This window comes from Saccoglossus kowalevskii, chromosome 17 (genome assembly GCF_978046115.1).
Source record: "Saccoglossus kowalevskii chromosome 17, keSacKowa6.1, whole genome shotgun sequence".
Classification (NCBI taxonomy): Eukaryota; Metazoa; Hemichordata; class Enteropneusta; family Harrimaniidae; genus Saccoglossus; species Saccoglossus kowalevskii.
The window spans coordinates 33,930,188-33,942,743 of NC_140657.1; the positions used below are offsets into that span (position 1 = coordinate 33,930,188).

A 12,556-nucleotide genomic window follows, 5' to 3' on the forward strand; every position below is an offset into this window, starting at 1 on the left:
AAATGGATGCTTTATTATTTCAAGTAGTGTTTCCCCGCATAGAAAATTATATTTTTGTTTGAATAGATGTTCAAAATTATCTTTGTCTAATTAACATTCACCATTTGTTCATAATCAAAGGAGTTAAATATATGACTATTTCAAAATTTTCAAGAATTGCAAGATCACAAATTTTGTTTATAAATTAGTATCAGTGGGAAGGTGATGAGAGTTAACATTTTATTTTTCAAGCTTGGACTAAGCACCCTCTATCAATCTAAAACATTCCTAAATGAACTAGCGAGGGCGCACTTCAGGAACGTCACATAAGCCAATCCAAGTTTTATAAAATTTTCCACTGAATCAAGTGCTTCAAAACAGCAACCATCGATATATAACACATCAATATAGAATTCTGACTTTACAAATGTATGTAAATTAATTTCCAAAAGTTTCTTGAAATATGTTTACCCCACCTCCCAAATCAAGACAATCAAATTGGTTCAGATTTAGATCGAGGAAAGCCTGAATAGATAATTGTTTCTTTTTTTCATAGAAAAATATACAATTAGAAAGCTGTTGACACAAATAATATGTACAAGAGAGCCAAAACCACAGTACGCAAGATGACAAAAAAGACCCTCCAAAACCTCTGAAGCAAATGAGTGGATATAAGGAACCCAATGTGGACACTGAAAATATTACTTTATTTGGTGCCGACATTAATTATAGATTTCTCACAAGTTGTCAGAGACTCCATCTCTTTCTCAAATTGAATCATGCAGTTTCCGAGACAATCAACCCAAAACAACGTACATGGCTGTAAATACGATATTCAGGGCAGCCAATAATTCTTTTAATAGCCAGACATGCTAAAGTCAAGCAGATTAACTTTTATGAGAATGCACTTGTCTTTTTACCTGCTACAACTTCAAATCACTAAATTGTAGAATATCAACAAATATTTAAACATTCAGTTTTTTTTTTTTTTCAAATAAAACAAATTTCAATTGACTATAATTAGATTAAAATAATTACGAAAATGTGCAAAATGTATCAGATAAAAATAGTTGTGAACACCCCACCTCACTTTATATTGTGTCTGTAATGTTAAACAAGGCAGACAATAGAATACACTGTACAGTATATGTACAACTAACAAAATGATCCACACAATAAAACTATAATGACAAATATTAGACAAAGCAAAAAAAAAAATTCCTGAGAAGCAAATATTTTAGCCGATTACCACTGTACACTATGATCGTAAACTGTTTACAACCCCATTGCGTATCAAACAAAATTTTATTTTCATACCTGACATTAACGCTTGCATGTATGATCATTTTTTTTTCTCCCCATTATTTTCAAGCTAAACAACTAATAATTGTGTGAGCGTAATGAGTCAACTGCGAAATCACCATGACAACCTGAAAGTGAACAATAAGTCATGCTCACACTAATTGCTGGGACTTGACCACACGCACACATACATTTGCTGACAAATACAGAAAAATATTTGCTTGAATGCACCAGGAATAAAACTGAATAAAACCAGTATGATAAAAGGTCAAAACAATTCACCATATTTGATTTATTACAAGCGCATCTACATTTCTTTTTGAATGTCAGAAAGCAATCTCTTGTTATGTTATTTAGCTTGACCTGGCATTTCCATACATGGATGTGTTTCTAATAAAACAGATATGGTTCCAGTACCAGTGAAAATTAACAAAACATTCATCATTTTAACAAATTACTATCAATGATGAATACTATTTCTAGATAGGGCTATCTGGTCTGGAATTGACGCCATTCCTGGGAACAAACTGCTGCCATTTATTGTTTTCTGGATCGTAAAACTCAATGGTATTAAGAAAATTCTTGCCATCAAATCCGCCAACGGCATAAATATGACCGTCTACTACAGCTATACCGACATTAGCTCTAGGAGTAGACATGCTGGCAATCTGGTTCCACCTATCAACCTTTGGGTCATAGCATTCCACAGAGGCAAGAGAGGATGTGCCATCACTTCCACCAACAGCATACAGTTTACCTGCAACAGAATGGAATAATCCTGATTGGTGCTGTCTGAGTTACCAACTTGACAGACAGATGTAATGGTTAGATCAGAAATACATTCTAATCTGAAAGAATTTGTGGAATATTTATGTAAGTGTACCAGTAATAGTAAACAGTGGTTTCCATGGTAACTAGATATTTGAACATTACTCTGGATAGCGCTAAACATATTAGCACACTTATAAAAACTGATTGTCAGTGCAAATAAATTCTAGTTAATTTTGCCTATGATCATCGTAAAACTTGTACAGAAATGTTGCATCTTGTGTCACTGAATCATGTGACATCACTGAATCATATACACACACTGACATGTGATGCCACTATTCCTCATCTCATACAAGTTAACATACCTTTACATTTCGTAACACCAGCACCTCGTCTGCAGTGATTCATGGGAACAATCAAAGACCATTCATTTTCAGTAGGATCGTACACTTCAACCGAGTTTAAGACATTCCAAGACTCTGCACCACCCACAGCGTATACCTTGTCATTCAAAGAGCACAAACCAACTTGAGAACGACCTGCATTCAAAAAAACAATGATTTATTTTAAATGTAATGTTCTTAGCGTTCGAGTAGTGCTTAATGGTTGCACACGATCAACAAAATTACACATCCATTCACAGTATGGTTCATAGGTTAAAGGTTAATTCACATTATGGTTCATAGGTTAAAGGTTAATCCACAGCAGCTGTTACTTTTATAAACTACTATTATGATAAAAATATGACAGGTATTTTTTAGCACAATTGGTTCAGTATTTACTAGAATATATATACAATATTTCTTGAATTAGAATTAATACTTAATGGAAAAAATAACCACAAGCATCATTAAAACGTCCCAAATTTGTTCAATGTGTCCATCCTTTGCGTGCCATTGTCAACTTTTGACGCCTGCAACAAAATGATTGCGTACAGTCTGCTTCTCCCCACATGTTAAGAATCGAAAAGCAATATCTGAAACTGTCAATATGGCATAAAATGTGAAAATATATTTACTGAATTTTGGGACAAAAATATCTGGGCAAAGAAAAGATTAAGGTAGCAACAGGGAAAATCCCATCATTTAGTTAAAATGATCTGAACAACTCAAATAATTATAGCAAACTATGTATTTTATGAAAGCTGAAATATTCAGTAATTTGATAATTCATATTTTGCAATGATTGTTTACATAGGGGTCATGTGACCAGGGATTAACTAGACCCTGTCAAAATAACAAAGCAAAAAGTTCTGCCCCAGCAATTTAACCATTTGATTGGGGATTTTCAGAATAATTTCGCTGTGAAAGGTACTTATAAAGTGTCGAATGTTTGTATGTGATTATTTTTCTAACTATTATCATAAATACTATTATTTCTTTAAAACAAGCAGCCTATCGGCTGAGATAGCTCCACTGTTAGCAATGCACATTTCAATTAAAGAACTGAAGACATCATTAGAAAATGAACAATATGTATAGTATCAAAGCAATTGGACTTGCAGTTTTTAACAAGAAGTCGAAAATATCACTTTTTACCAAAAATGACAAAAATATTCACCAAAATTAGAGAATTAAAGATATCATCACGAAATGAACAAACCTGAGAGAGGTCCACATGTAGTACCAATATCAATAAAATATCAAAGCAATTGGACTTGCGGTTTTTAACAAGAAGTCGAAAATATCACTTTTTACCATAAATGACAAAAATATTCACCAAAATTAGAGAATTGAAGATATCATCATGAAATGAACAAATCTGAGAGAGGTCTACCCAAGGTACATATACACCAAGTATCAAAGCATTCAGGGCTTGTAGTTTTCAAGAAGAAGTCGAAAAAGTAAAACATTGACACGGACGACGGAAACAGACAATCACTCATATGATAAGCTCCGGTCGACAGCGGAGCTAAAAATAAGACACTAATGAAGCTCAGGGGTCATAAAACAAGAAAAAATGGCAGCAAAATTCTCCCCGTCGACACTTTTGTTTGATATCCTGACAACACTTGGTGTTAATTTCAAGCGCGTACTGCGAGAGAAAGTACCGCCAACTTTTTCTTGAAAAGTTCAAAATAGTGCAGATGTGTGAACTGAGAAAACAAAAAACAAATTTATCTGGATGTTCGTTGTTAAACAACACATTTTTGTCTTTTGTCTTTAGTGAAATTGTGATATTTAATTGGTATTAGGATTGCGCAACCATTTGTCTTGTTTTTTTATTACAACAAACTGCATGGAGGGTGAAATCGGCGAAATTCCATTGCACTGGTTCATCAACATAGCGTCATATTCACTTCATTAATTCAAATGCTTTGTTATTATAAACGTACATGTAGGCTAGTCATCCTACTCAAGTATAGTTACTGATTATTTAATCGCATCTAGTTTATTTGCGGATTAGGTGAACCAAACATCAATAGGTTTAAGTTTAAATTATCAATACCGTTAGAACATTAAACATTTTTGTTTAGTTGCGACCGTGACTGCAGTTGCAACTACGCTGTGTAACATATTCGCGTGATTGCGATATTCAACACAATTCCGTCAGGTCTATTATATTGTTTTGGCACGGTTACTATAACCGTGGTTTTGGTTAATGTCTGCGTCATATTCATCGGTTGTTGTCACCACAGCAAGGGGAGATAAACAAAAAACTGAGACAATCAGTAGTGAAAAAGGAGATGTACAAGAGAAACACTTGTAAAAACATATCGTGTACGAAGACCTCAGACAACCAACAAATAATTCTTTTGTCTGAGCAAAGACGAAACACTTTTGTTGACTGGAAGGGGACAGGAAATAGTCTGTATTGCGTGACACATCCCGTTTAAAAACAAAGCTGGGGGGGGGGGGGGTCTACTTCTACATTAAGTGGGTAAGGGTGTGTGCCCACCTCTCGTAACCCATACTCACTTCTAAACCATTTTTTTATATTTATATACCCACATTTAAACAAGTGTTTCCAGCGAAAAAAATAAACACCCAGCTCACAACTTTCGTAACCAGTAAGCGCACCCGGGCGATGCATTTTATTCAGCTTTTTCCGGTATTTGGCTTTGAATATAAGGACCGGTGAAAAAGTAAATAAATGCTACACACTTCTAAACCAAATCATTGACAAATGACTACCCACCTCTAAACAAAATAATGTGAAATTACACCTCTATGCAAGTAGCCCCCCGGGTTCTGTAGGTGCTGTCACACCGATTGCCTGTGACAATGCAACAAAAACATTATGAAGAATTCACGTTAGGTCTGGGTTTGAATATTCCTTGCAGCGGTAAAATCCTGGTGCAATCAAACAAAAATCCCCCAGGAAGAGTTATCCTGTACAAATGATATGCGTGCTGGGGACTGTTTTTTGCCTCTGACGTTACTGGCTAGAAATAATAAAAGGCCGTGCGATCTGAATCTATCAGGTATTTACTTGGCCATGTGTTGCTTGCGAAACAAAGAAACATGTGTCCTTTCAGTGTAATGCAAAATACGCCGTCAGCACCAGCGCCATAACAGTAACTTAATCGGGCTTGTTTTTTTAAACCATTGTTTTTAAACCAGGCTCCACTCATCTCGTCGATCACGGAATTATGAGAAGCGGTCAAACGCTTGGCCAATCAATATTGTCAATTCACGCACCCGGGCGGTCCACAAAGTAGACGCTTGTAAGAACTGAATTTACTTTCCAACATGGCCGACGCATGCCAATTCAACTCTGTGGCTGTCGTACTCTTTCTATATTATTGCTTATCATACATATTCTCAATATATATTTACTGCTCGATGACTAAATAATTGTCCAGCAAGACAACTTTATTGTAATGTGTGAATGAAACATTTTTTTCCAGTCAAAGCTGTGCTTGCTGTGACGATCGCTGGTGGTCACAACTACTCTGTAAAGTGTACACGTCGTGACGATCGCTGGTGGTCACAGCTACTCTGTAAAGTGTACACGTCGTGACGATAAACACATACTGAAAACAAGTTATATGGTGATATTGATGACAAATTAATAGGATACAAACTATTTTTTGAATGTGGCGAATTAATAATATACAAATAATAATAAAATAAAATAGGTGGGCAAATTAAGAGACTGTGAATTAATAGTTTTCACGGTAGTGTAAATAGCTGCCCCATCCATGGAGTCTGTCCATAAGCTCCACTAACCGAACTCCAATTTTCTTTCAAAAATGGCAAGACAGCATGTTGCTAATTCAGTGTTCTCCCCAGGCCAAAACAGCGTTGCGGGCCCCGACGCGATCGGATTTGCCCGCGACGCTAAGTGTTTCCTCCGCGATGCTATTATTTATCCCGTGATCTGATTTCTTCAGTCTCTCGCAGACTGTAAGTTTCCTGGCTAACTAGTTAAATCTACAAATGCATTGTATTAACGCCAATTTCCCGGGATAATCCCCTGTTGTTTCTCATTGGTTGGATATCGTTTAAAAAAAAACAAAGCAGTTGTATAAAGAAAAAGCCGTAAGCCCCGGTGTCAAACGCTCTTTGCCAAACGTATATTCATATGCAAATGATATAGTCACACTTGGGGTCAAAAGCCACATGTTTCCGGTGTGTACGAAACGTATTTTCATTATTATTTTTAGAAATGTAGTAGTACTATTATTCTAAGTTTAGATTTTTGTCAGTATTTTTGATATTGTATTTGTTTTTTGAGATCAAAATGTGAAAAAATATATATTTATGATGTAAACAATTTTGACCTCGTGATTGTGAATCCAAGATGGAGTCACCCACGTAAGATCCAGCAAGCGTAAACTTCCCACTCGGATTGCATATCGTGCTCATATTCGGATGAATTAAGTGAAGCATAATTGAAAATAATATATTTATCAAGAAATCGGGAATTCTAATCAAGAAACGTGTGGAAATTGTGTTATTTCTTGGAAGAAAAGCCTCAATTTTACGTGGTATAACAATGGCGACAATTCGTAATTCAGACCTCCGTTGTCTCGAATTGTTCACAATTGTGTTGAACAGACAACATCGATGATTAAAAAAAATACATAAAGATGGATAATTTCAGCCAGAAAAACTATTATTGCTCGAACATAGTAGCGTAAGTATCATGACTCGTAACAGTTGTTGTACTTAACCAAAAAACAACAGAAACGGAAGACAAGCAATGAGAATAATCAACCCCATGTTTAATTTACCGGGACTGAACAGGGTTTTATAAAGTTGCTGATTGCTGGACCAAGCAAAGGAACAGAAAAAGTACATAAAATAAATAGGAAAAAAAATGGTTTTGTTTTATTTCTCCATATGACAAACAATATGTTAATTTATGCTAATTATTATGCAAATCAGCCCCGACTCCATGAAAAATTTCTGGGGAGAACACTGCTACTTTGCTTGTTTACAGACCCCAATTTCACTAAAATTAGCGAATGTTTGTCATTTGCGCGAGCGTACTTCTTCCAGCAATGAATGTGTGTATACGGAAACTGTTGACACTGACAATATAACGGAAACTGATAAGATGGGCTTTTATTTACAATAGCAAACACCCAAGCTGTAGAGACAACATATCACTTGAAGCAATGTAATGCTATTGTTCACAATTTGTCCATTTGGATTATGTAAATAGTTAAGTGGTTGTTTGCATTTTGAATGGAAAATGGAAGACAGCTTGCTGTGCTCAGTTTTCTCTCCAATTTGCGTCTAAAAGAACATTAGTACTATTTTTTTTGTTAGTTGTCCTGAAAGAATACACTAAAAGAAAGTGATATACCGATTATTAAAAAAACATGAAAATTTGACCAGATTTCCCCTGTTGCTACCTTAAAGAACCAGGACAATATGAAATACCCCATGAGCTACACATATGGCTATAGGAACACTGAAGTTGAAGGTTTTTAAACTTTATTTGGGAAACCTACATGAGGATTACGTACAGGATGACTTTAAATTGGAAAGCACAAGTTAAATACAAATTTGATTTCCTCTTACCTACACTGAGATACAAATAAAGAATTCATGAACAGGCTTTACCATCCATGAAGAAATGAACATGTTACTTACCAACATTTAAGTCAGAGATAGTTGACCAAGAATCAGTCTCGGGAGTGTAAACTTCACAACTTTTTAATCCAATAGGACCACGAGACCCACCAGCAAGATACAGTTTGTCATTCAACACAGCGGCACCTAATAAAGTAGAAATAGTAATGTAGAGTTAGGTCACAACATTCACAAGCATTATGTACGTGGTGAATTGGTATGCTGTTTCAGTACATATGCAGAACTTCAACACATGGCATAGTTGGATGCAAGGAACAGCAGGTACTTCAACACATGACATAGTTGGATGCAAGGAACAGCAGGTACTTCAACACATGACATAGTTGGATGCAAGCAACAGCAGGTACTTCAACACATGACATAGTTGGATGCAAGCAACAGCAGGTACTTCAACACATGACATAGTTGGATGCAAGGAACAGCAGGTACTTCAACACATGACATAGTTGGATGCAAGGAACAGCAGGTACTTCAACACATGACATAGTTGGATGCAAGCAACAGCAGGTACTTCAACACATGACATAGTTGGATGCAAGCAACAGCAGGTACTTCAACACATGACATAGTTGGATGCAAGCAACAGCAGGTACTTCAACACATGACATAGTTGGATGCAAGGAACAGCAGGTACTTCAACACATGACATAGTTGGATGCAAGGAACAGCAGGTACTTCAACACATGACATAGTTGGATGCAAGCAACAGCAGGTACTTCAACACATGACATAGTTGGATGCAAGCAACAGCAGGTACTTCAACACATGACATAGTTGGATGCAAGCAACAGCAGGTACTTCAACACATGACATAGTTGGATGCAAGCAACAGCAGGTACTTCAACACATGACATAGTTGGATGCAAGCAACAGCAGGTACTTCAACACATGACATAGTTGGATGCAAGCAACAGCAGGTACTTCAACACATGACATAGTTGGATGCAAGCAACAGCAGGTACTTCAACACATGACATAGTTGGATGCAAGCAACAGCAGGTACTTCAACACATGACATAGTTGGATGCAAGCAACAGCAGGTACTTCAACACATGACATAGTTGGATGCAAGCAACAGCAGGTACTTCAACACATGACATAGTTGGATGCAAGCAACAGCAGGTACTTCAACACATGACATAGTTGGATGCAAGGAACAGCAGGTACTTCAACACATGACATAGTTGGATGCAAGCAACAGCAGGTACTTCAACACATGACATAGTTGGATGCAAGCAACAGCAGGTACTTCAACACATGACATAGTTGGATGCAAGCAACAGCAGGTACTTTTTACAAAGCAAGCTCTTGTACAGATTTTGTTTACCAGTATAAGTGGTTTCGTAGAAACTTTTGATATAAATATTCCTTTCATTTGCTTACCTGAGCTGTGCCTCTCTGAACCAATAGCAGCCAAGGCAGACCATTTACCAGTGTCTGGATCATAACAATGTCCAGTTTTCAGTTCCATTGTACCATTAGATCCACCCACCGCAAAAAGCTTACCATGAATGACATTGAATTCGTATCTACCCCGTGGAGTTGGCATGGGAGGCAACATGCTCCATTCGTTATTTTCTGGATCATACACCTCAACAGCATCTAGGCACTCGCCACGATTGTATCCACCTAAAAGCAAAAACGTAGTTATATCACATAGCAGCTCTATAAGACTCATCGTTAAACGGATCAGCATGTTACTATTACTGTACTTCCCCAATCATAAGTCCCAGGGACCTGAACATGTAAAATAGAGAAAATTAGGGGGTGGACTTATACTAGAGGACCACCCCAGAAAAGATAATTTTTTGGGGGGTTTAAAATTGTAACACCCACGAAAAATTATCCAAATTACATTTTTCGTTCACAGCACCCAAAATACCCAGCTCAGTGTTTGCATGTAAAGTTAGAATGTTGTATTAACACATAATAAACAGAAACACAATCGTAATGAATGCTACGTGGATACAGTAATACACAGTAATGTGTTGTGTAACGCAGTTATTTCTCAATAAAAAGTAGAAAATACAATAACAAGTTCTGTAATGTGCTATCTAAATGTATTACAAGATACTACTCATTACGTGGTTACCATAATGACTAACATGAATATCTATGCACAGTACTGTATAGTGCCACTAACTGCTACAACCATATAGGCCAACACATCAGTACAGAGTACTGAAGAGAATGTATGGCATACGCAGTAATCCTAACTTACTCAATACAAATGGCTACCACATACACAAAACAGTATTTACTAACTAGAAACACTAAGTGCTGATAGATACTACGTAATAGGTACTAATGCCCAAGTATTCACTAGATACATAGAAGTATATGCTAGTAACAACAAAGAGTACTTGGTAAAATAAAAGGTGAATACTTTAAAGTTACTATAATTGAAAAGATTACTTATCTAGTCCTACAGTAACAAAGGCGTACTAAATACAACACTATACATTAGCTTAACTGTGAAATACTAAGACTATCGTAATGCAACTTTTGTGCTCAAATAATATACAATCAATGCAGTAATCTACAATGCCGTAACAGTAGGGAAGTACAAATAATTCCTACACGATTACTGAAATAGTATATTCACAGGTTTATATCAACAGAAAATAGTTAAGTATTCAATAATAAAATAACACTCGAGTTCAACTACTGAATATTAAAGACATCCAAAATACAAAATGTTTTAAACATGCAAAGCAGGACAAAGTTCCAAATTATGCATGCAACACTACAAGTATCAACTACAACAATAGGATGCCTCAGAATCAATATCATGCAGAATGCAAACTACACACTGGCTTGATAATATTACGCAATGCTAGCACAGGCAAATTACACTAAATGCAGACTAACGTTATAGAAAATAATAAGTTTGATCACAACATAGATCCGGGAAATGCACAACAGTAAAATGTCACAGTCAATTTATGCACTTTCTACTTGATGCTGAATGTCACACGAATCAAAGTTTGGTAGATGTCTGAGACGATAAACAAGTCAGTACGACTGGATGTCAACAACAGAAAGTCACCTGATACGAATGGCTGGACTTTTCCCACAACGAAGAACAGTCTTTACTTTAGTTGAAATCTCGACGGGACAACATAATTGGTCGAGTCGATCTACTGGAAACAGTTAATAATGGCGTACAGAACTCAAAATGTCAACGATTGTACTCACAGGAACCTGGATACTTGGTTCAACCACAGTTTTGTTCAACACAATGGCAACAGCAGACTGCAACCCTCTGCGGTCGATCCACACAACCACAACTTTCGGAAAAGACTTCTGCTAGACACTAAACTCCACGCAAACACGATTTCGTATGTCCCAAGAGTTTCACAACATCCATAACCACTTTAGTTCAGTCTTTGGACGGAATTCATTCGATTTAACAGAAGAATCGACCTGCCCACACAGACGGAAACAATTCGAACATGACACACTAAACCGCCATGCTGACCGACACAGGAACGCACAGACTTATTCATAAACAAAGTTATTCCAACACCATACTATAAATGGCGCTCGCTATAAACCGCCACAGTAGCACAGACAAATTTTAGAGTTTTGGAGGGCTAATTTGCATAATATTTGGCAGATAGACTTCATGAACAAATTACCATCTACACTCATCATGGCATCCACACACCAAAAGTCAAACGGTTCGGCGGTTTTTGAGAAGAAGTCGTGCACAGACAGATAGATAGACGGATGACAGACGCAAGACATAAACCCATCCCATAGGCTCAGCGAACCTATGGTCTGTTGAGCCAAAAACAGTGACTTTTTTCCCTAAGACTGTTGATTCACAATTTTTGAAAGGTAAACTGAGGATGGAGGAAGTATTTAAATCTTTTATGGTCGCAACCAAGTCAGATATTGGAATAGTTCACGACAGTCTCAATGGACATGATTATTTGGAAAAGTAAAATGATGTTCTATGACCAGCTTTCATGACTTCAGATCATATTTTAGGCGTTTCGAAAACTACTACTTAGAAGAAATATGGATTACTTTAGTAGTGCAACATCAGGGTGAATTCTCAGTAAATAACAGAATAGAAAAGATGCGAACCGAACCATGTTTCGTATGTTCGCCCGCCATGTACTCTGAAATTAATGCAAGTTTTCTAGTAAAACTACCGTACCAATCACGATTCCAATGAAATACACTTTTTACATGCATATTTGTAATAAATGTCATCGATGCCCGGTAAAAACACCCCGGGCCTACAATCGGGATGCCCTCAACTTGTTAATTGTCTAAAAACAGAGGGTGGGCTTATACTCAGGGAAGTACGGTATTTGAATTGGTTGGTGGTCATCACACCATGTATGCGTAAGGTTATGGGTCCCACATGAACAAAGATGGCTACTTAGTTCAATGCAATTTTTGTGATGATTTGATGCATCAGAGGATACGTTATAAAAGGTCTA

The 12,556-nt window shown here is 36.7% G+C and overlaps 1 protein-coding gene across 1 annotated transcript in view; it reads right to left on the reverse strand.

Annotated features, from left to right (window-relative positions):
* Window positions 1–1,558: 1,558 nt before the first annotated feature.
* The window catches only part of LOC100371235 (influenza virus NS1A-binding protein homolog), an 89,199-nt gene continuing 78,201 nt past the window's right edge, over window positions 1,559–12,556 (reverse strand). The window contains exons 8-11 of the mRNA XM_085492419.1: window positions 9,483–9,728; window positions 8,100–8,225; window positions 2,418–2,591; window positions 1,559–2,038 (exon numbers count right to left, since the gene is read on the reverse strand). Coding sequence (XP_085348545.1) covers window positions 1,761–2,038; window positions 2,418–2,591; window positions 8,100–8,225; window positions 9,483–9,728 — 824 coding nt within the window. The 3' untranslated portion in view covers window positions 1,559–1,760. The remainder of the gene's footprint in view (window positions 2,039–2,417; window positions 2,592–8,099; window positions 8,226–9,482; window positions 9,729–12,556) is intronic.